The 24655-nt window shown below is 34.6% G+C and overlaps 1 protein-coding gene across 4 annotated transcripts in view; it reads right to left on the reverse strand.

Moving 5' to 3' along the window:
• LOC149558067 (P-loop containing nucleoside triphosphate hydrolases superfamily protein) overlaps positions 1 to 24655 on the reverse strand; it is a 259235-nt gene that overhangs the window by 109709 nt on the left and 124871 nt on the right. For all 4 annotated transcript variants that reach the window (XM_089832470.1, XM_089832471.1, XM_089832473.1 and 1 more), the window contains 3 exons: positions 16408 to 16566; positions 16246 to 16314; positions 15883 to 15972 (listed from right to left, as the gene is read on the reverse strand). In XM_089832470.1, coding sequence (XP_089688596.1) covers positions 15883 to 15972; positions 16246 to 16314; positions 16408 to 16566 — 318 coding nt within the window. The remainder of the gene's footprint in view (positions 1 to 15882; positions 15973 to 16245; positions 16315 to 16407; positions 16567 to 24655) is intronic.

The following is a 24655-nucleotide window of genomic DNA, read 5'->3' on the forward strand; positions in this document are numbered from 1 at the left end:
TCAACAGATAATACAAGCAATCACCGCAAGGGAATAACAAAAACACTGAAGCCAAAAATTCTCAACACTACATATAGAGGGGATCACACATTCATTCAAAGGGATCGTAGAATATCTAGAAAGATCACAATTAATATAAAGAGGTCACGTTTATCGTAAATACATTTTATATTTTATAAGTATGTGATCGCAGGATACATAGATGGGAGAAGTATTACACTAGAATACAAATAAGAACCAAAACATTATCTCCAAAAGGGATCAATCAACATTCAAAACTCATACACATGCACCCAATTGTAATGAAGATGGAAGAGAGTATTCAATGATAAGGAACATCAAACAACACATAGAGAAGCGGGAGTTATAACAAATGTAATTGGCAAATTACAGAATTATGCACATAACAAGATGTTCAACAATTCATATAATAATACCACATACAGTTTCAAATAATAATGGAATTACATGCTGGCAAGAGTATCGCATGTCATTACTAGAACATAGACATAAGCCATCATGACTTGTCAGTACTTATAGAAGTCAGACAATGCATAATAAGTTTGAACTTATCGCTCTCCAACTAGGAGAAGTTACATTTGAAACTCATTAGTTACTAGACATGTATCCACTAGGAAAACATCTTGCACAACCCAACAACAAACGCTAAGAGGAATGATTCATGATAAATAAATAGATAGTTATCTTTGAAAGAGGAAAAATTTCCACATATGGGTCAATAAGTATGGAGAGCATCTATATATTCCCCACTAATCCAACATCCTGTATTTGGTAAGTCATACTAACAGGAAGAAGGCTCGATCTAGAAGCTCTGAACTATGCAAGGGGTTTGAAACAACAATTATCAATTGCATCAATATTACATCTAATATTTAGACTTGTAGAGTATTAAGTAAATCAACATAAATTATAGAACTTCTCATCGAAAATTGCATTGGATATTTGATGAAATAATCATATTTGGTTTTATCAATAAACCATTTGAGGAAGTCGGATGTCAGAATAAGGTTAGTGCTCCCTATTTACCAAGTTGGTCGTCTGGGGACATTACAGGATGTTCCCCCACTTGTAATTTTCCTCTCATTTACATTTCCTACCCAATCTACATCAGTGTATGCACATAAGGTAAAGTCATGCGATCTATCATACCATAATCTATAATCTGATGTTCCCTTCAATTCTCTGAATATCCTCTTTACTTCTGCTAAGTGTGTTTCTTTAGGATCTTCTTGAAATCTTGTTGGAATTCCAACAGCACTCGCTATGTCTATTCTTGTAGGTGTCAATCGTTGTAATCCTCCTATCATAGATTTCTACCTTGTTTGTATTGCATTAGGAGATTCATCCTTTCTTCATAATTTGCATCCTATAACCATAGGTGTTCCCATTAGTTTACAATTTTATAATCAAAATTCTAATCCATATCTTGTCTACAAATCCTTAAGATATTTAGTCTATGATATGACAATGCCTTACTCTTAAGTTATTTACAATCCCAAGATATTTCATCTCACCAATCACACACCTCAAATTCATTCAACATTTCTTCTGAAAACTCTCACTGGCTTCATTATTTTTCTCCAAAGATAATATTGTCAACAAGACTACAATAATCAATAATCCTTTTGCATTTGTCCCTAAGTATGTTTTATTGTCTGCATTACTTTTCTTAAATCCCAAATTCTGCAAATGTTTGTCTAATTTTGCATACCAAGCTCTATGTTCTTGCTTCAATCCATACAAGGCTTTTCTCAATGTATAAACCATATCTTTATCTTCAGTCAGTGCAAAACCATCAGGTTGTTGAAGTAAAACTCTTCATCTGACTTAACATCCATTTGATATACCTTGAAATTCTTATAGGATACATTAGCCAAAGACATTTCTATTGCTTCAAATCTAGCAATAGGGGCAAAAGTTTCCTCAAAATGAAATTCCTTTTGTTGTGAATAACCTTTGCATACTAACCTTGCCTTGTTTCTTACTACTTTTCCTTGTTCACTCATTTTGTTTTTGAATAACCACTTTGTGCCAATGATGTTCTTGTCTTTAGGTCTAGGGACCAATTTCCATGTATTGTTCTTTTCAATTTGCTCAAGTCCCTCTTTCGTATCCTTTATCCAAAATTCATCTTTACATGCTTCATCTATAGTATTAGGATCATCTTGTGATATCGAACATAACTCTTCACTTGCCTTGTTCCTTGTCATCACTCCCTTGTTTGCACTTCCAATAATCTAATTCACAAGGTGATTCCTTGCAACATACTTTGAGGTTCCTTGTTTTGGTCTAACTTCTTCTCCAGATTCTTCTCTTGGTTCTTCTACTTGCAAATCGTTGTCAATTTCATAAAATAGATCTTGTTCAACATTTTGATTGTTAGGCATCTGATTAGTATCCTCATTTGAGTCATAGTCAAGTATCCTTTCCTAATTCTGAATTTGTCATCAACCTTCACATTAGCGCTTTCAACAATAGTTTTCAACTCTGATTAAAACATCTATATGCGTTGCATTTCAAAGAATATCCAAGAAACATACCTTCATCACTTCTAGGATCAAACTAGTCGGCACGATCTTCTCTTTTGATATAACACTTACTTCCAAAGATTCATAAGTATTTCACAATAGATGTATGTCCAAACCAAAGCCCATAGCATGTCTTACCAATACCTTGACTGATTTGTACTCTGCTCATTGTATATACAGCGGTGCTCATTGTTTCTCTCTGAAAGATATCTGACACATTATTTTCAAACATCATATAGCTCTAGCTGCCTCACTAATTGATATGTTCCTCCTTTTTACTAGCCCATTCTGTTGTGGTGTCTTAGGAGCTGAAACTTGTCTCTTGATTCCATTGTCCTCACAAAAGACATTAAACTCATTTGAAATGAATTCTCTGAAGAGCACACAATTATACTAAGAGGGGGAGGGGGAGGTGTGAATCAGTATGATAAGAACTTTTTCCAATTTAAAACATGTATCCAAACAATAACTTCAAATGCAGAAATAAACAATTATCCATATGAACACAATGACACAATGATTTATGTGGAAACCCAATGTGTGAGAAAACCACGAAAAATAAATGCTTTCCTAACTAAATTGTTCTTTTACAATGTTTTGTAGGCTACAACCTACTAGAGGCTTCAACTCCTATGTTTATGAGCACCGACTCACTGGAAGCTCCAACTCCCACACTTTGCACGCTCTAACCTACTGGACACTTCAACTCCCTCTGCTATCTTTGTGAGCACGAACCCACTCCACTCCAAAACTATTTTTCCACCTTGATAATGTTGCTTACTCCAACTAATAATGGACTCTCTAGCAAAACTCTTTCTCTTGTGGTCTATATGAATTTGTTCATCTTTTCCTGAATTCACTCAATGAATCTTTACCTTACTCATCATTCTTCCTTACATATACTTAAAATTATATTTATATATCAGATAAAAATCTGATTATATTATATCCTCCTTTTACACTTTTGTTCTGATATATATATCAGATTAAAAATCTGAATATATACTTTGTTCTTTCTTCTTATTGTTCTTCTCAACTCACTGTTCTTCCTTGTACTTCATTCTTAAGCCACTTAACACTCAACGATCTGCACAACACATTCTTCTCATACTTACCTTTAATTTTTATTTCCATATATATATATATATATATATATATATATATATATATATATATATATATATATTACTCTTATTTCCTAAGAGTCATATCTTTTTAATGAACACTTCTTCGAAGTGACATGTCTTTTTTTTATTAATTTTTGTCTTAACTCATCTTTCTCATAACTTTTATGTCCTTTTAATCTTTATGTCTGGAATGTGATATTTTAATCACATTTTCTAATTACTGCTTTTGGTTATGTTAAATAAGCCATAAATCATTCATTCTGGCACATTGACTTGACTTGACTCCCACTTCATCTTTGCACTTGATTAATTTGCAGTCCATAAGATTTTTATAGTCACGGCCATAAATTATTTCAATGGTTCTAATTTGCCTCCTGTTAAATATAGATCACTCCATCTATTAATTTTATCGCATTTGTTTAGCCATGTAATTAATCGAGTCATCATCCACAGTATTGATGTACTCGCTGCTTTGAAACACAATTCTATCGCACCATGCCTTAAAACTTTCACAATAGCTGATGAATGTTCATCTTCTAATAAAACTATCCTCTTTGACCATACATGTTGAAGTTCACTGCAAAACCTCATTATGTGTAATATCCTCCCTTGATTTGAACTTTGACTTGCAGAAATTTAACTTAAGGAATATTGTCAAACACTTTGTATGCAAACTCATAAAGCTGATTTCCTCAATAAATTGCTTTCTAATGAGTAGATTTACGAACAACTATGAAGTGGCATTAAAATGCATAATACACATCATAACATTTTCACAAACACTTGCACACATTCAATAGTATATGAAAAATCTGGAAACTCTTTCAATCTGCTAATAAAGGGTGATTTTTAAATGTAGATGTGCACTTACAACTGTCTTAAAGGCTGCAACAACTATTCAGACTTGTATTCAACAATTATTATGCAAAATATCAAAATTTGACAGAAGAAACCTGGAATTAGTTGCTGTAGTATTTTGCAGATGTAGTCGGCCAGCCCTCCAAACTTCTAATCAACCGGAAAAACAAGTAAACTTGATACCAACACTGTTCACGCCGTACTGTATCAAAATACTGTTCATGCCGACTGTAGCAAAATACTGTTCATGCGGCACTATAGCAATAACTAACTTCAGATCTGCACCTCAAACCCTCGTAAATTTCTTTATGCAAACGCCCCAAATGAAACCCAGTGTGTTTCCTGAAGTGAAAACACCCTTGATCCTCCTGACTGTGTCTTCCAACAGCGAAGAGAATGCTAGCAAAGAGGGATTCCGTCCTCCAAGCCCAATAATCAGATATCCAGCAACATAACATTAATCTTCATCCAAGCCTACAAAAAAAAAAACTCTTCCATTTCTTTTATAGTGTTCTCACAAGAGCTCAATCCTTCGTTTTCAAAATGTGGGATAAAACATAACTCCCTTTATGTACCTTATGTCTCCAATGTGTTATAAAAATAAAGCGAACTCTTTTAATTTAAGTATTTCCCACAAACTATAGTCTATGCATTAATAAAGTTAAATATTTAAATTTAACTTTATAAAATGGCTTTATCAATGCATAACAAATCTTATCAATGATAAATAAGTTTTCCTGTCGATTTTAAACAATTACCATCGACATACCACTGTGACTGAATGTCCAGCCATGTCCAAGATGACTTACTATAAATAGTAAGTATGCGCAAAGTTGCCCCAAAACCCCTCAGAAAGACCTGCAACTGAAACTGTCTAGGCCAAATGGCCTCTAAGCCCCTTTAATGTCCTAGTTAGCCTACGGGACTGTGGGGAAATAGGCTAACGACAACATCATGCTATGAATGCTAGAAAGGGGACATTACATTATGGGCCCATTTTAATCATACGTAATTTGACACCATTTATAGCATTCAAATTAGAACTTATTATATAGGAAAAGAAATTTCTGATGGTATCTCCAGGCACATCTCATTACTTGGTTTATTTGTCATACAGTTGCTTCTTCATTTCACAGCATAGCGCAAAATAATAACTTTATTATTCTCTTTGTGTTTGGTAAGCCTCAACTGGTGTTTATTGGAGATTTCTTTATGGCTGGGCAAGATTTGGCAGCACTCTTCACAGGCTTTCCATGGTTTGGAATCAATTTTTTCATAAAACTATCGAGACATCTTAGTGCTATTCATATTTGAGTGTTCTCATGTTAACAATATCTGCATATAAAGGTTGTTATTGCATGGGATAGGTTTCCTTTTATTTCTTGTATTCATCGCAGATGTATTTCATCACTTATTATCTTTGACTTTGTTCCATGAATCAATTTCCATTTACTCTGTAATGACCCTCCTCAAATCTGCTCTCAAAAAATGCTGATGAAAGCTCAAGGAATTTCATCAAACAATTCACATGCAAGGGACGTATGACTGATATAGTATTTCAGCTGGCTTTAAATGACTCTTTTTTCAATTTGCATCAATGAGAATCTTGTGCTAGAAGACTCCAAATGGACTTACACAATGGCCTAACATGAGTGTGCTACTAATTTTGACAACATTCAGTGCATATATATGATCTAAGCATTAGAAATGAACACCTACAGCCAACTGGCATTTTTACAAACAGTTGGTATGCAAACTAAATAGCTGATAAATAATGATATTGAATTGCTTAAATGACACCAGCAACTATTATCTTCTTAATTTGCAATGAAATTTCTAATACAATGCTCATGAAATATGGCCAAGACTTTTGGCATTTATATAGATTACAAAATGATAATGCTGGTATAATGCACACTTACAGCTGAAACTTATAACACCCTAAAAAACAATACTAATAAAGGAACCTAGTTGTAGATGGCTGTAATAATTTTCTTCAATGCTGCCCCTTCTACTTTGCTTTTCCGATTTGCTTTTTCGAACTGTTTTTTCGGATCTGCTTTTTGAACTGCTTTTTCGGACTGCTTTTTCGGCCTGCTTTTTCAATTCTGCTTTTTCGGATTGCTTTTCCGTATCTGCTTTTTCGGACTGCTACCTTGTTGAATCTCAAGACCATATCTTTCAATGGCGTCAAGATTTCCAGCTTGAAGGGATTTTGTCCTTCAAACTATTGAGACATAATCTCCAGAAAATTTCTCAATTTCTTGGATATTTTCAAGCATGCATAAAAGAAGCTCTTCCATTTCTTTTATAGTGTTCTCACAAGAGCTCCATCTTTCGTTTTCTCAATGTGGGATAAAACATAACTCCCTTTATGTAACTTATGTCTCCAATGTGTTATAAAATAAAGGGGACTCTTTTAATTAAAATATTTCCCACAAACTATAGTCTATGCATTAATAAAGTTAAATATTTAAATTTAACTTTATAAAATAGCTTTATCAATGCATAACAAATCTTATCAATGATAAACAAGTCTTCTTGTCGATTTTAAACAATTACCATCGACATACTGTTGCCACTGGATGTCCGCCCATGTCCAAGATGACTTACTATAAATAGTAAGTATGCCCAAAGTTGCCTCAAAACCCCTCAGAAAGACCTGCAACTGAAACTATCTAGGCCAAATGGCCTCCAAGCCCCTTTAATGTCCTGGTTAGCCTACGAGACCGTGGGGAAATAGGCTAACGACAACATCATGCTATGAATGCTAAAAAGGGGACATTACACACTCTAAATAATTTCTAACATCACAACTTTTTATTGTGTCTATAGTGAATGGTACAAAGGCAATATAATGTTGTTGCTAATGCTTGTTCTATTTTATTGGCCTTTCCACTAATTGTTACTTCAGAAACGTTCATTGCTTCCTTTAGTTTGGTCACCTTTTAATCAAACAGGTTTCAAATATTATTCCCTCAATGGAATTGCATGACTTGATGTGGACTCTGTTTTCATTGTGTCCAAACTCTTTGTTAACCTCTGGTCACGTATATGCTTTCTATTTGCTTCAAATACATTAGATGGTTGTTCTTTCATACCGATCATTAAACTTATCTTATAAAGACCAACTCAGGTTGTTGATGTGTCCATCCACATTGGGCTTATCTTTGAATCTTTATCACTATAGTTGGCATAAACTTCGTTGCTCACTTGTCTTCATGTTCACCATGTGCAATGACTTCCTCAAACTCCAGTTATATAAACATTTTCTTAAATGATAAAATTGATTTATGATGTTAACACTGATGTAGAGGACTCTCCATGTTGTTAGGGTCTTCAGAATTCTTATTGCTGCGTATTATACTTGCCAATATAAAATGCTCAATGTGTGTAACATATAGAACTGTCATCCTCTGTTTAATTGTTGTCTCATCATACTTGCTATTATCATCATTATATGTTATATGTCAACCATATCCAGTAAACTTATCATTGTCACTGATCATTACTTTGTTGGCTTCTTTCAAATACTATCATGTACTCATACAGTCACTGTATCTTTTTATTATTCTTTATATACAATTGCTTGCTCTGTAAATCTGAAAGTTGTTTACAATTAAATACTTTGGCTTCTTTCATACATTTAACATTGACGACGCACGCTAACACTAGCACTTTTGTAAATGCTTATGAAATCCTCTGACATAAATGAAAATTCTTCCATCATTCTCCTCCTCTATCTAAACTTAAGCGTTTTATCTTTAATCCTGACTCATTCTCAACTCTACCATTCAATCACTTGAATTTCTCAAAAGCTTCAGACTTCTCTCTAAGAAATGCTACCCACATCAATAAAAAAGAATAATGTGCCTTTCACCATAGAATGCTCTTGTTCTTGTAGAGCCACTCAAATATGTATGCACAATCTCCAACTTTACTGATGTAGTAAATATCTTGCTTGGAAAAGGAATTTTTTGTTTTGCCATCGCCCATTCCTTGCAAACCATGTTAGAAGGTTTTACAATCTTAGGTACATCTGTTACTGCATGTGTTGTACTTACCTTAAGAATGTTATCAAAGTTAATATGACAAAATCTCTTATGCCATTACCAATTCTCATCAACTTTTGCAAACAAACTTGTCATCTCAGTAGGACTCAATTGAAAAACATTACCTCTAGTCCTTGTACCAGTACCAATCAATTTACCATCTTTGTCTTTGATTAAACAAGTCTTCTCTATTAATAACAACTGATATCCCTTATCAACAAGCTGTCCAACACTCAAAAGATTATGTTTCATCCAATCAACAAAATAGACATCATTAGAATTAGTTTTCGTAGATCACATTCCTTTTATGGGACAAGGTGCATTGTTTCCAACTCTAACTACTCCTCCATCATAACTGTTGTTATTGAATAGCGTTGGTCAAAGACTGCAGATTGTACATGTATGTACGTGTACGTGTATGTTTTACATACACTCATACATATATAATCTCAGTCTGATAATATATCTTAAATCTGATCAAGCACTTCATATCAAACTAAGATGAAATCTGTACATATATATTTACATTCGATACCAAAACATGATTGATCCAATATGTCTCTTTATGAATAACATATCAGTGACAAATTAGTTAGTACTAACTAACTAATATAATCCTATAGAAGATGAGAATAATTAGTTAATACTAACTAATCAAATTGGAAACTCGTGACTATTGATATTGAAGGATCATGACCTATCTTGGAAGGCATCCATTGGAATCAAAATATATGTGCATTGATGATTGTAGTGTTGACATCGAAATTAATAAATGCTCGATACCTTCAACAATGGATCAACATAGATCATATTGCACATAATCATTCTATACCGTCTGACTTATATCTTGTCTATATTGCATTCTCAGTCTTCAGAGATTATATTAGATTGCAGATCGAGATTCAGCGATTAACATATTGCAGATTGAGAACCAGAGATCAACATTATAGCAGATCGGGTCTCTACATACAAGACGAATCACATATACTAAAGGTATTAAAGATTGAACATATTACTCAACATTATATAAGGTACATCTGCTCTTATACATACAAGTAAAAGTGCAAAGTTGTTAGTAACCTATGATTAAAATTAAAAGAAATATACAGTCTGATAGAAGCTTAATTCATTTACAACTGTTAAACTCAACAAATTTATTCATATCTCTAGTCATATGATGACAGCATCAACTATCTCTAATCCGATCAGAATTTTTCTTGTCTAGATGTGATACTAGAACTTTCTCTCCTTTTACTTATTTTACTTCCTTGTTAAGACATTGTTCAGAAAGAAGGCGCCACCAAAGAAGAATGGACAGAACGTAGTAACCCTGTCTGGCTATAGCTAAATCAAGCATCAATTTCTTTCACATTTCAATGGTTTGACATTTTGTCGAACACTTGGCAAGCAGCCCAATTAGCCCTCAATATATGTTATCTTAAATTTCCAAACACAATATCAGGACGTACAGGAAACTAATCGCAAATTTATTTAATTTTGGCCTTATAAGTTTTGCATAAAAAAATATCAAACGTCAATAAACAATTTTGAAATGATTCACACTAGCCTCTGAATTCATTCATCAACAACCCATATAGCAATATAATGAAAAGGGAATTTAATTGTTGCCTGATTATAAATCAGAATTTGAAGCCTGCCTATTTACTTTCAAACTATGTATTATTAACTGAATTTTACAAATTAAGAACCTAATCTTTGCCATTGAATGTAATTGCAAAATCAAACTGAAAGCCGCCTAGTCCAATTCCAATCTAGCGGCACAATCTACCCTTACAAATGCTGCCCAAAACAAACACCAAGCTGCAAACTAAACCCTCGTCCACCAACAGAGAAATTATAATATTCAATTGTATAAATGCTCCTCAATCACAGTAATACAAAAAGAGGAGACGATAATAAAACTCATAAGTCCACAATACCTCAGTTGTGGATTGTCATAATTAGATCTACAATACTTCAGTTGTGGATCCCAAACCCTTATACTTCAGCAAGGGCACAAACTTTAGACTTAGAAATGTCACAAAAACAATAAGAGCAAAATAAGATAATCAAATAATTGGATGTTTTACTCATCAAATGGGCTCATATTTATAATCTCCAAATGGCACAATGTTTCCCAAATGAACTTCACTTAAGAAGTTTCCCACACAACATTAAAATATAATAAATTGCCATTATAATTTGATTTATTAATTGTTGTTGGCTCCGAAAATGACCTTTTCCACCATAACATACAATTCTGACAAGGCCACTGTTTCTTGTTCCCGTGATTTAAAGCTTTTCGTCTCGGTTCTAATGAGCTATGATACTAAGGTGAGCAACCAACAACACTATCAAAAATAGCAACTTCAACGTATTTATATGAATAATAATAATAATTCACCCGTCTTGCAAAAACAATTGAAGAGGCATCAAAATCAAAATCTGACAACACCAAAGTGATCCTGATGACGAAAGATGATGAATGAACCTGACAGGGTGACTTACTATAAATAGATGCTCCCTCCAAGATTCTTCGAGCTCAAACTAGAAGCTCGAAATAAAAACTGAGAGCATCCTCTAACTCAACTGAGCTCATCGGAACCAACAAATTGACTTACTATAAATAGTAAATCCCTCAAACAGAGCCAAACCACACCCTAGGCTGTTGGAAAGCCTATAACCACACGACTGAGACCCTCAAATCCCACTATCAGCTCACGAGGATCACAATGCTGAACTGACCTGGCCAACTGCAGGAACCTACTAAAAATGGGGACATTACATAGAAATAAAGAGAGCAAACAAAGTGCCCACAAGAAACAAGCTTGAAGATGCGAGTAGTGAGCATTCAAAAAATCCTATTGCAAAGGTACTTGGTACTTCTGAAGTTGCAAATGTAAAAATTATTGCAGTGGAGGTTAACATCACACCTCACAGAACACCAAGAAGATCAATAAGAGAAACATCATCAGCAAAAACAAAACCATTAGTAAAAAGTGAGCCTAAGAGGACACATAGACAAAGGCAAAGGCCCAAGGCCCTAGCCCCAAAAGGTCTAAGGTCGTCGAAAGAAAGAAGACAATGAAAGGAAAGAAATCAGTGAAAGCAGAAGAATTTGATATCACACTTGCACCACAAGAATCTCAAATTAATATTGACACAGTAAAGAAGAAGTGGAAACCAAATCTCAAGTTTATTACAGAAACTATTGAACATGATGCAAAATGGACATGCTTTGGAAATTCTATTGGAGGCATGAAGAAAACCATGAAAGTATAATTGAAAATTATGTTATAAAATACTTATAAAATATTAAAAGGAACTTGGTAGAGATCCAAGGTAGCATCCCTAATCATTTTTTCAATAAGTTAGAGGAAAAGAGCACGAGAGTTATAGAGGAAGATAAGAAGATGAGAGAAGATAAAGTGGGTGAATTTTCAACACCTATCTCTTGTGATGGTATGAAGTACTTGATAATGTCAGACCTAAGTTAAGAAGTAAGATGAGACTAGTTAAGCTAATGGTTTGCATGTATGATGAGGTGGGAATTGAAACAAAGAAGGCATTAACAAAAGTATTGAATGATCCTAGTCTGGCGAAGCCTAAATCCAACAAGAGATTAGTTGGAATAACCATTAATGAACCTATTGATAAAGCCACTGATGAGGATGACACAAGTCAATTCTTTAGTACTGTGAGACAATTGGACTCCTTTATAAACGGAGTGCCAACACTCTAGATGCTACAACAAAAGAGCTAGAGAAGGACAAACAAGAAAATAATTTGGATAATGCAACTAACATTGAAAACATTATGACAGAGATAGTGGACATGGCAGGACAAATAACTGAAATCAGTGACAATGGCAAGGAACGAGACCAAGAAGGTGATCAAAATAAAGGAGAAGATCAAGGAGAGAGAGACATGGATATTGATAAATCATAATTGCCATCTTTGGAAAATGAAGATAAATCTTCAATTGACATAGTAGATAATGATATTAATCAAGTGGAAGCTCAGACCACCATGAAAAAACAAAGGACAATTTGAGAAAGAGAAGGAAATTACTACACCTATTACACCAAGCACATCTTTTCAAACATTGTTGGCAAGTAGTAGTCTTGGTAAGGATATCACCAAATTGGTGAAAGAAGACATGGATGAAGATGGATTCATGCAAATCTCATTACTTACATATGCTAAGGCAAAGGAGAAATCAAAGAAGCATGCGAGGTTGCTTGAGAAGGCTTTGGACAAACTTCAAAAGACCATGCCTACACCATCACGGTAACAAGACACAAATATTGAAGATAACTTGGATAAGGTAATTGATCATTTTGATATTCATTTTGGTACATTGTCAGAGACAACAAAATTTAAAGAAGGGAATTTGAATCTGCCCAGTTCCACAAAGTTTGTGCGAGCATAGAAAATGACATCCTAGTCATTGACGAATGCATAAAAGATATCAAAGGATGGACTCAAAAGGGAAAGCAGAGCCACACTACTTGTATCAGGTCAAACAAGTATGTAGAAGATGTTACTAAGTGCATCAAAAAGGATGAGGAAAAGCTAGAACAGTTAGCAAAAGATTTGAAGCACAAGGAACGGAGTGTAAAAAAAATAGATAAAATAGTTAGCAAGACCTATGACACCATCAATGTACTATAGAAGGATAGAGATGGGATATTGGGAAGGTTCACATCATTGAGAAGTCTTTTAACCCCCAAACTAGATATGTTGCAAAAGGAACTTGAGACACTAGAATCTTCAAAGAAAGGCTATGAGCCATTCACACCTTTGGACTTAAATTGCGAAAAGATAGTAGCCTATGCTATTTGTGCTATTATTCAAGTAACAAAATCATGAAGAAGACATGGGACAAAGAGTATGAGACTCTGAAGTGAAACTTTGTAGACATATTAATGTAACAGATGGGGTAGGTCGAGCAATAGCCTATTTTACGTTCAATGCATCGCACACAATATTCTCGGCAACTCCTTCCTATACAACCTCTCTTTGTACAAAAGTCTCAATGGCCGCCCGAAACCAAATGTGGATGTCAATGGTCATGGCATATTCCCTTTCCAAAAGCTATGTAACTTCATTTTTGTTGGTTATGATATTCTCGCTAATAGGTAGTCCCATTTATCCACTATATTCCTTTACCCTCATCCCTTCCCAGATTTGGTCGGCAATGGCGCCAAATGTTTACCCTCATGAGGTAACAAGAACTTATTGCATACAACTAGAAACGAAAGGTATTCAACAACGAATATAGTGAGAACTTCATAGCATTTCATTTATTGATCACCATAAACAAGAATATCTTCACATCTTCATATCTATTATGTGAAGAGAGTTCCTACATATGAAGCCCGACGGGATGCGAGTTTAATCGTTGCACTTATGCACCTCCCTCAACTATACCAATTGTTTAACTACCCAAGTTTCTCGACAACAGCAATGTGTTCTTTGTGAAGAACTGGAGAAATCAAATTATGCTCACACAACATTCATTAGGAGAACTCATTTCTTTATCTATATTGATCTTAATATCAACAAAAAAAATTGAAGTACTTTCCTAAAGCAATTTGTTCTTCATTCCCTCTTAGCTTGGCTATCTTCATTTGCCAATTTAATTTCCTAGCCCCGGAGTTGTGATCAAGTGTTCGAGTGATCTGTCTTGTGAAACAAATTTGTTCTCCCATTTGATTCTTTCACTTTTTGGAAAACCCTATACCTATGACTTTAGTTTCTCTTCGCTCGCATCCTCCCTTCTAGTATCTCCTTCCATGGCTGACTTGAAATTCGTTCATCTACAAGCTGACTAATGATTGCCGAACAAACCAGTATCTTAGATTTTTATGCATAGCATCTCTAAGTTTGACCTAAGCAATTATAGGATTCTTACCTTGGTTTGAATATTGTTATTTCATCAAATACTACCTTTCCCTATAAGGAATCCCTCCCTTTCTAATACTTACAAACTGAAAATATACAAAAGCAGCTGAAAAGATTCAGAAAATCTTATGAGATGAGATGCAGGAATTTACCATAACAAGAGACTTTCAGAAAACATTGTCCACAGCTGGATAACATTTGGAATCCTTCTTTAATCTTGAGATTCTATAGCACACCATTTAGGGACTCCAACCAGCTTAATCAACAAATAAAATGTCTAAAGGAATTTTATCTTGGTTACTGATTTGTGAAACAAATCCGATTCGAGCACATGAATCGGATCTGTGGATTCATGAATTTTTTTTTGCCCAATTATGATTCGTACAGAATTCATGTGTGTGTATGTGTGTGTGTCTATGTGTGTGTGTGTGTGTGTATATACTAAAAAATGAAAGAAATATACATAATTCTAAAACTAAAACATTTCAAAGTATGAATCTATGATTCTAAATCATTTCATCGTATGAGTATATGATTCTGATATGAATCTATGGATCAAATCCATAATGATTATAATAAAATAATTGGAAAAAAAAAAATCTGGACGAATCCAACCATAGATCTATATCAGATCTGAATCCGGATCCAGCCTCTAGGGCATGAATCCGGCAACCAAGAACTTTATCCTTTTTGGCTCTCAGCTTATTTATCCCATTGGTCTTCTGCTTCCAGTTTCTAACTGTAGAGTTCTTTGTTTCATTTGTTTTCTTTTGATATTTATTCCAATCAGAATATTTTACCAACAAGCTTTGATCACTATGTCCTAATCTGATACTCATGTACCTGTTATATTGATATTAATGCCTATTGGTATAAACAACAAACCTTTTTGCAAGACAAAAGACATTGATTATAATACTCAGGGAAACATTTGTGAAGTATAAACACTCAATTTTGTCCCAACAATTGAGAGAGGTCATCTTTAACAATTAGAAAAAATATAGATTACAATTAACCCTCTCGAACATAACATATTAAAAGTCATTGTTAGCGACGACAAATCTTTGTTTTGCTCTGACCAGCTTTGAAAACCAATGCAAGATTTCCTTCCCTTATGCCTAGTTCCTTCTTCTTACTCTATTTGTTTGAAAGTGTTATTATATAATAGACCAAAAGAAAAAATTGAAGTGCTTGATGAGACACAAGAAGTGACAATATAGAGGCTATATCAGAATTTTCGTCCCAAATATTAAGAAAGGATCCCAATTCAACCTTAGGTTCTGCTGATAGAAAGATAATATATTTACTAAATAAATCTATTGAAGATTAGAAATGGATGAAATTTCAAATTCAATATTTGTTTGAATTGTTATGCAAAAAATAGAAAACCTGCTTATTTACGAAAATGATCCCTGACTTGGGTGTATCCACTTGCAGCAAAGAAGCCAGAATATTAAGCTTTTCATTCTTCTGGCATATCTGCATAAAGTCTTCAATTAGAAAATTTATCCTCACCAATAAATTGTGAAAGAAACATATATATGGAAGGACATACCAGCACAAAAAAATCTAAATTTCTTGTTTCTCTAGTTGAAATTTATGAACAGATGAGTGAAACATGATAAAGCAGTAGACACCTTGGTAAACTCAACACAATATAATGAAGAGAAAACTTAAATAATTAGAATAAAATCAACATGACATGATCAGAATTACAGATGTTACATGTCTTATCAATAAAACTGCACTTACAACATATCTATGAGAGAGACGTGAAGGCATTGGCTCAACCGGGTGAACATGAACATGAACCACATCTCTCTGCAAGATAAATTCATAGCCACAAAAATGTCAATAAATCCAAGAACAATGCCAATTGGCCTAGTTGATTTTGATATAAGGTAAGTGACAAACCTTAGTCCATTTTTGCTGAATGCAATTGTCAATAAACTGCCTGTGTTGTGGAATCGATGCACTTGCGAAGATTGTCTGGCGATTATTAATAGATGTGTAAGATGTTAGGAGCTTACGAATCAAGTATGTTTGCTTCGCAGCACCAAATATCGAATCAACCTACCAATCATCAAACAGCTTTCCATCAGATCTCCTAAATACTAGAGTCACACTAAGAAACATCTACTTCAGGACAAAATGCTTTGCAGAATCAAATATTAAATCAACCCAAAAACCACAGATAATTTTGAATCGGAACTCTTAATATCTAGACAGTCACAAAAATAAACATCTACTAATAATCAGCATTATTATCAAGCATATATATACATGCTATAGAAAAGTAATCAATAATTGTGTATAAAATTTGTTTGAGGACATATTTAGACAATGAATTATAGAACCAATGCTTCTCTACGAAAAAATTATGTTTGCAACAGTTGTATTTGAACTATTGTCAACTTTTATAATAATACAATGACCTACAAACACACTCCCATGCATTTCAAAATTACTATTCCCTAGAAATATTTTATGTTTACAACAGTTGGATTTGAACTATTGTTGACTTTTATAATAATATTACAATCTTCAAACACACTCCCTTGCATTTAAAAATTACTCTATAGGTAGCCATACCACTTTCTATTAAGGTGTTATGTTTCTAAATAAAAGATCCTTTTCTGTCAAGAAGGACTAACCAGATGTTTCTGGGTCAACTTAAGTGGCATTCACTAAAAGTAAAAACTAATGTTCCATCACATTTTGCAGACAATGGGGCGTGCAGTACATTTAAATTACACTCAGATTACAACCCAGTGTGTGGTATGTGTGTATTTGCAAGCAGATGTATATATACGGATTCTAAACTTTCTACAAGTTACACTTATTCCTTCAGACTAAACTTTACTTATCCAAGAATAAGAAATGAGATCACAATTTAATGATGTAGACAACACTTCGAGATTTGTAAAAGAAGACAAAGTTGTCTAGTCACGCTGAATTTGAGAATGTTCTCTAATTTGTTTACATAAAGAATAAACATCCCTGGAGAACAGAGAAATTCAATACTTAATTTATAAACAAATCAGTATACAAAAAGCCAAACAATAAGTACTAAAAATTATGTTGAAGGATAGTTCCAAATGAGAGAAAAGGCCTACAGAGAACTAGAGAACTAGTCTGTATATTGTTTGACTCGCGAGAAGGTCAGTTCAATGTCTAAGAATGTGATAACTGGCTTAGGTACAGGTTATCATACTGAAAAACATATACTAGACTTAAGGGCATCTTTCTATTTTTATGATCATTAGCTACATAGCTATTACCAATACATTAACATAAGCTGCATATAGATTTCTACGGTACAATATTGCAAGTGGTTGTTCCAGACTTACCATGGATTCATTCTATTTTGACAACAAATTACCCATAGGTACATTTCATTTCATGGAATATTAAATAATTTCTATTTCAGTAGGTGCATGATTGTCAAGATCCAAATCTTGAATAAAAGATAACATGTGGAAATATAATCGAAGACCACACAACACAAGAAGATACGAAGAGTATGAAAGATCACTAAATTCAGCTTCCTTCACTCCTTTTGTGACTTCATTAGCAGATTCCCTAGCTTGGTTAGCTCTCAACTCAAATTGCATGTGTTTAAGTATATCTTTTGAGTATGGATTATGTGGAAGCAGAAAACACAGACAAAGATCAAAATATGAGTGCATTTATTCTTTCAATTTACAATACTCCTTGTGGAAGATACAATAAATTTATTAACGTCCAAAAAAAGACCAACAAGAGGGTCCAAAGGACTGCTTGAAACAAAGTAGTAACACAGAAAATAGTGGGAACACCAAATAGTGTCCGAGAAAAAAGACAGCATAAAAATAAAGAACTAGAGCAAGAAGAAACCACTAAACCAAACAACCCAGCTGGCTTCACCAAACAAGGAAGAAGTCCAAAACCGATGAATGAGGCCTAGGACAAGAGATCCCATATCACCTCTGATGACCACATGAAGCATCAGAAAGCTGCTACTAAGTGAAGGATCTGCAAGGTCTAACATCCATGGAAGACCCCAAAGGAGGATCCAATGCTTGCTTAGTACCCCATCTTGGTGAACTACTGTAAAGAATGAGGCGATGGGTTGATTGCAGTGAGATCTTTGAGGGAACAATCACTGCAGAGTGAGGCTTCAAAGCCTTCATATCTCCTAAAGATAGTGCAAGGCGCCTATGGCCCATACATCTAAAAAAGGTACGAGAGACTGCGACTCTCTGAATAAGAAGTAGAACCTCCCTCTAGTCTCATAGTAGATGGGGGGTGAAAATTGAAGTGAATCACCGCCTTAGCCTCCCTTAGGTCAATAAGTTGGGAGATCCTATCCTTCCTAAGAAAATAGTGGTCGATGTAAATGCAAATTCTATATGGAACTACTCTAAATGAACCAAGAGAGATATGGAGTGCATTAGACCAACCATGAAACATGTATGAGGATTAAGCAATGATTTCATCTTGCAACCTTAGAAAGTGCTCCACATAGAACGTCATTCTTAAGAAAAGCCCCCTAGGGGACTAAACCAAGTACTAAGAATATACTATTTGTAGATGTTTTTCCTCATATGCATGTTCAACTCTTGTTGGGATGGCAAAAGATATGATGGAGCATCTAAGGTATACTAGAAAGGAGGAAGGCAGTTAATATCGAACCCAGAAGAGTTGAGGCTTGAGCGAGCCAACAATGAACCCACCTGGTAGAATCAGAGCATACGACCTCCTTCAAGGAGTAATAGATCAGGTAGGAGTATCTATGACCTCCTTCATTGGAGTCCGTGAAGCACTGCAGGAAATGTAAGAACCAAACCAAATCAAAGGTAGTACCAAGACTAAAAGGATGGACCTCAAACTCAACAAGGACAATATTGTACAAAGTAGATTGTCTACATCTCATAATACATCGAAGAAAAAGAGTTTGGACCCACTCTACTGAATCCCAGTCTAAATCAAGTAAAGATGGTCCCCAAAAAAAAGACCACAAAGAACAATTGGTCAAGTCAAAGTGTCCAAAAGAGTCGGTTTGGAAGTGGTGTCCTAAAAGCGATGTCTGAAGCACATTCTCTCAACAAGGGCCAAAGAGCCATAACCCTTGTTAATACGAGGTTGAACAATCGATCTCATGCTAAAGAAAGGGCCAAAGAACTTGACCCCCATGTAAGTGTATGAAGAAGAAATCGCAATCTCCTCATCCTAGAAAAAAAAGTGGTAAGAGATCTTGAGGCAAGTAAAGATCATCAAGTCTTACCAAGGTCAACATGAGATGTCATAAATCACAAAAGGAAGTTAGGACATCGAGGAGTCTTTATAAGCCTTCTAGAGACCAAGCCATGAGGACCACACCATCCATGAAGAGCAAGATAGAAAACAAAATGTCGTATAAGTAGTAGTCTTTTCTAAGGAGAGAGTGTGCCTAAAGAAACTCCTCCAACTCATCAATATAGTGTCCAAACAAAGTGGGAGATAGAGGGCAGCACTATACCTCAATGGTGCTATGAATGAAGTTTGACATCCCTTTAGGAGTCCTAATGCAACCAACCATCATCTCATAGAGTCTTTGAGATACCAATATCATGTAGTCTCTGGAAGAGGGCTATCCTAGGGACCAAATCAAACACCTTGTAGAAATCCACAAAGCAATAGTAAACCTTCAAGGATTGATGATGTGCTTCCTCAATAATAGCCCTGAGAGTCAAGATGTGGTCCATGGTTTGAAAATATTGCTGAAAACCAGTCGTCCCTCTATCTCGAATATGTATCTAATCAAGCTCTTGGGAAACAACATCGTGTATAATTGTTGCATACTAGTTGTCCTATAGACACATACAAGTTTGCATTTTATTTGAGCACATGTTGTCTCGCACCTCTCTTTGTGTGATACACCTTTATGTTTTTATCCTCTCATTGTTGATCATACTTTCATGTACAATGAAGGATAATCCAACTTTGGTCGATATGTGCTTAGTTGTTATGCTTATCACTTCGACTCCTAGTTATATTGCATTGCTTACAAATTTAGGCATGTCTACATAGTATTTCATCTCATTATCTCATTATTTGAATATCTATCCCATTATCCATTACCCATCATTGATCATCTATGAATCAAGCCATTCGAGGATCATATCATTTTGTCTTTCTTGTGCTATCAATTGAGCTTCTAGATCTTCGCATTTTCATTCATAGCCTTAGGCAAATTTGTACATGGTATCAAAGCTTAGGCAGATTCTTACATGATATTAGACCCATTGGAGTTTCATTTCATACCTATTTGGAGAGAATTTTGTTGCAGGTCAAGATTGGAACTTGTTGGTGCAAATCCAACAAGTTCACATTTATAAGATCCAAAACCCCTGAATCGACTTTTATTTCATCCAAATCGGACATCTAAGGCAAAATTTAGTCTTTTGAATTTTGAAGATGCAACAACGGCAGTTCAGAAAAATAATTACAAAGGTGATTTTCAAACAGCAATATCTCACTCATTCAAACTCCTTTTTTCGAGCAATTGTTTTGTTTTGGGATCAAATTTTGTGATCTATGCATTAGCGCAGCCTACTTGTGATTGTTTTTCCTGATTTTTTATGAAAATCAAAAATCTTGATTTTTGTGTCTTCAAAAGCTTCATTTGGGCTCATACGGACACATTTTCAGGTGCTATTTTTTTGAAAGTGCATGATTTTTGGTCTACTTTCCATTTCTAGTATCACTTTGATGTAATTTTAAGTAGACAGCACTTTCAGCATTTGGTCTATTTTAGCACTTGTAATTGATAAGATCCTTGAAAGATCTTGTATCTTCTTTTATTGACTCTGTTATAGCTTCATATTTGTTGTTGTACTCATCGCCCATTTTGACCTAAGTTGCCAATTCGGGTTTTGGTTCGGGTACGGATACAGGCTTGGGGTATGTGGGTACGACAATTTTTCCCCATTTGCAAATTCGGGTTTGTCCATATATGTACGTATTTATTTTCAGACATCAAAGTTACTAATACAAAAAGTGATGCTCATAAATCCATATTGGCCAATAAAATTATAAATAAATAATTGTATTACTAATATAGTTTCAAATTACATGCATTACAAATTGACATCAATTGGAACATTATCAACAAACATAACTATTTGCTGGGTTATACAAATCTATCAACAGTAATATACTCAGATCTTCAAATTAAAAAAAATCAATCAATGACCATCAAATGAATCAAAGTAAGTTGCTGTTCACTATTATCATAAACTAAGGGCATTACATAGACCAATTTAACTTGAATAATATTAGCAAGCTATTGCAAGACACTATCTAAAGCTGATGCAAAGAGCATGCTGATGAACAAATCAGAAATACATACATGAAATAACCTACTACCTTGGGGTACTTCCTGGGTGCCCACATTTGTTGTCCTTCTATAAAGCCATGAAGGACCCACAGAGAACCCATGAAGTACCCCAGAATAACCAGTACCAAAGTGGTAACAATACTAGGACCTGGGCCTAAATAGAAGTACCCAATAACTGAGATTTTGACAAGTGGCAATTATACATGAACTAAGCATATAATGCCAAAATCATCTATTTAGGGGGGATTTCTTTATTTCATGGCATTTTGAGAGGTACATTATTGATGTAATCATGTGGGAACAACATCCTTCTATCATATAGTTAACAAGGGATAATTATTAATCATGGGCAAAGGGCATCATCACACATTGTAGATGGCTTAATATCTTGCCCAATCTTTATTGACTCTTATCTAAGCCAAAAACATATTGGAAGAAACAAGCTTGGTGTAGTAAAAGTCAACATATTTGTGCAATCATTTGTATGAGTCTCTTTTCTTGGAGATATCATATAGTCCACCGTACGGCCATGGATAGTTATTCCCCTCACTGAGTTTGGAATCTTATTTGGGAACATTTTGCAGATCTGTATATTCCTCCAGTACCAATTGATCTTGTTGCAGATTGTCTCATTCCACTTGATGATGCAGATTTTATTCCCTATGATGATGAAACATTAGAGTTCATCACAAGACTTTGATTTGAAGAGAGACTTGATGATCGAAATCCAAAAGTTGCAGCTACTATTTCTCTAGTTGAGATCACATCTACTATACTTGCATTCACACAACCATGTATTGAGGTGATTCAATACAGCAGGACATTCCTGGCCTTCCAGTTACAGCTCATTGAGATGACTTCTTGACAGACATTGGAGGTTTGTTTGTGGAGTCTACATTGAGAATTTGGGAGACATCATTGATGATATTCATCTTCTCTTTGTTGAGAATGATCCTTTTCCGTTTTTTGCGAGGGAACACTCTGACCCTCAGCTTCATTTTCCACTTGTTCATTCTTTTGAGTTCAACACGATTGTCGATTCTTTGATACAGCAGTTGCACGAGGTCTCTTTCACTTTAGAGTAGACATTTTCATCTTTGCAGATTAGTTTTAATGAGTCTCAAATTTCACTTGAGATGTACATTGTATAGTTAATCATACTCGTGTCGGAGATTTCTATTCAATTTCCTAAGACATCATACAACTTAAGGGTTCTTCCAAATCATTGGAGAAGCTTCTTTGATACACCTATTACATTATTACTTCCTAAAAGGAAGAACATCATTCAGATTTCTTGGTGCAGACTCTACATTGATCTGGGAGCATCTATCATGGGTGTACATTCTACATTGAGGGGGGCTTCTTTGCTTCTCTTCCTAGTTCATCCTTTGAGGAGACATCCTTTTCTTTGGAGTTTGATCAATATTCCTACATGGATCAGTTACCATTGTTTCCTTGCTTGTCACCTTCTTTTAGGCTTGATCTTGATTGGTTTGTGGCATCTTCTTCAACCAAGGACATGGCAACACATCATCAGACTTCAGAGATTGCACAATTCATATGGATTCCCCTTCCTTCTTCCTATCCACAATGGGAAGCAGTCTTGCCCTTGTACTTGGTGTATCTTCTTCCTAAGGGGAGAAATGTTATTTGTAGACATTGGATTACCTTTTGTTTTGAAGAAATCGCCATACTTGAAGGACATTATTCACTATGGGGGGGATATCATTTCTTCTTATTTCCTTCCTACAAAGGGTTTTTCTATTGTATTTGAATGATGTATGTCATAATAGGGGGGTTTTGATTAATCCATCCATGCATGTATCTTCTTTCTTTTTCATCTCTTTTTTTGGATGAGCGTTTTTCCCATGAGGTTTCCCATCTTTCTCTACTTTATGAGAGATTGCATTGCATATCTTTTGTACTTGCATATTGTACATGGGTACCTAACATGGCCTAGTAGCTGGGACCCATCATGCATTTGTGTCTAGCTTTCTAAGCTTAAGTGCATTACCCTAAGCTGCACTTAAGGGGGGTATTCGTGTAATTGAATATTACTAATTACAATTTACTTAAGTTTACATAGGATGATGCATTTTCATATTACTTGTCATGTAGACACATAGGAGTTTGCACCTTAATTAAGAACATGTTTTCTCACACCTCTCTTTGAGTACATGATGAGTTGGCTACCCCTTAACCCAATTTTCAATATCATACACCTAGAAAATAACAATAATCAATCTGAAGAGATGTAGAATATGTTATCAATTTTAATGGCATAATAGAAATCAAATGTTATAGTGACCATGTCATTTCCTTTAAATTCAATATACTTTTCCAAGTTGTTATACAAAGTATGTGATAGGCCTTTCACTTTTAGCACTATTGCCAACTAGTTGAGAAAGACATTAGTAGCTAGAATATTCATAAACATATTTTAAGCCAATCTATAGAGGAGTTTGATCCAAAGGTTTCAATTCTAAGTGTCTCCTCTTCTTACATGTATGATTTTGCAGTTATTATAGGAATATTCAATTAAGCAGCACAGTTGCATGAAATTCCTTGAGGGAGGAGTCAGAGGACACAAGAACGAGTTTCAGGTATGGGGAACCAAGGCCATAAGGAGATAATGAGGGATGGCACATAATACATATAGTACTTTAAAAGTGCATATAAAGAGGTGTTTTGAAATTACAAATGAATTTCTAGTGAATTACTAAATTTCTTGAATACTACTAAATATTGAAGAGAACACTAAAAATATATTTAACATTTACACTTCTAAACTTATATTCTATT

Source organism: Cupressus sempervirens, chromosome 5 (genome assembly GCF_028749045.1).
Source record: "Cupressus sempervirens isolate cs-2001-9-10 chromosome 5, ASM2874904v1, whole genome shotgun sequence".
In the NCBI taxonomy this organism is placed as follows: Eukaryota; Viridiplantae; Streptophyta; class Pinopsida; order Cupressales; family Cupressaceae; genus Cupressus; species Cupressus sempervirens.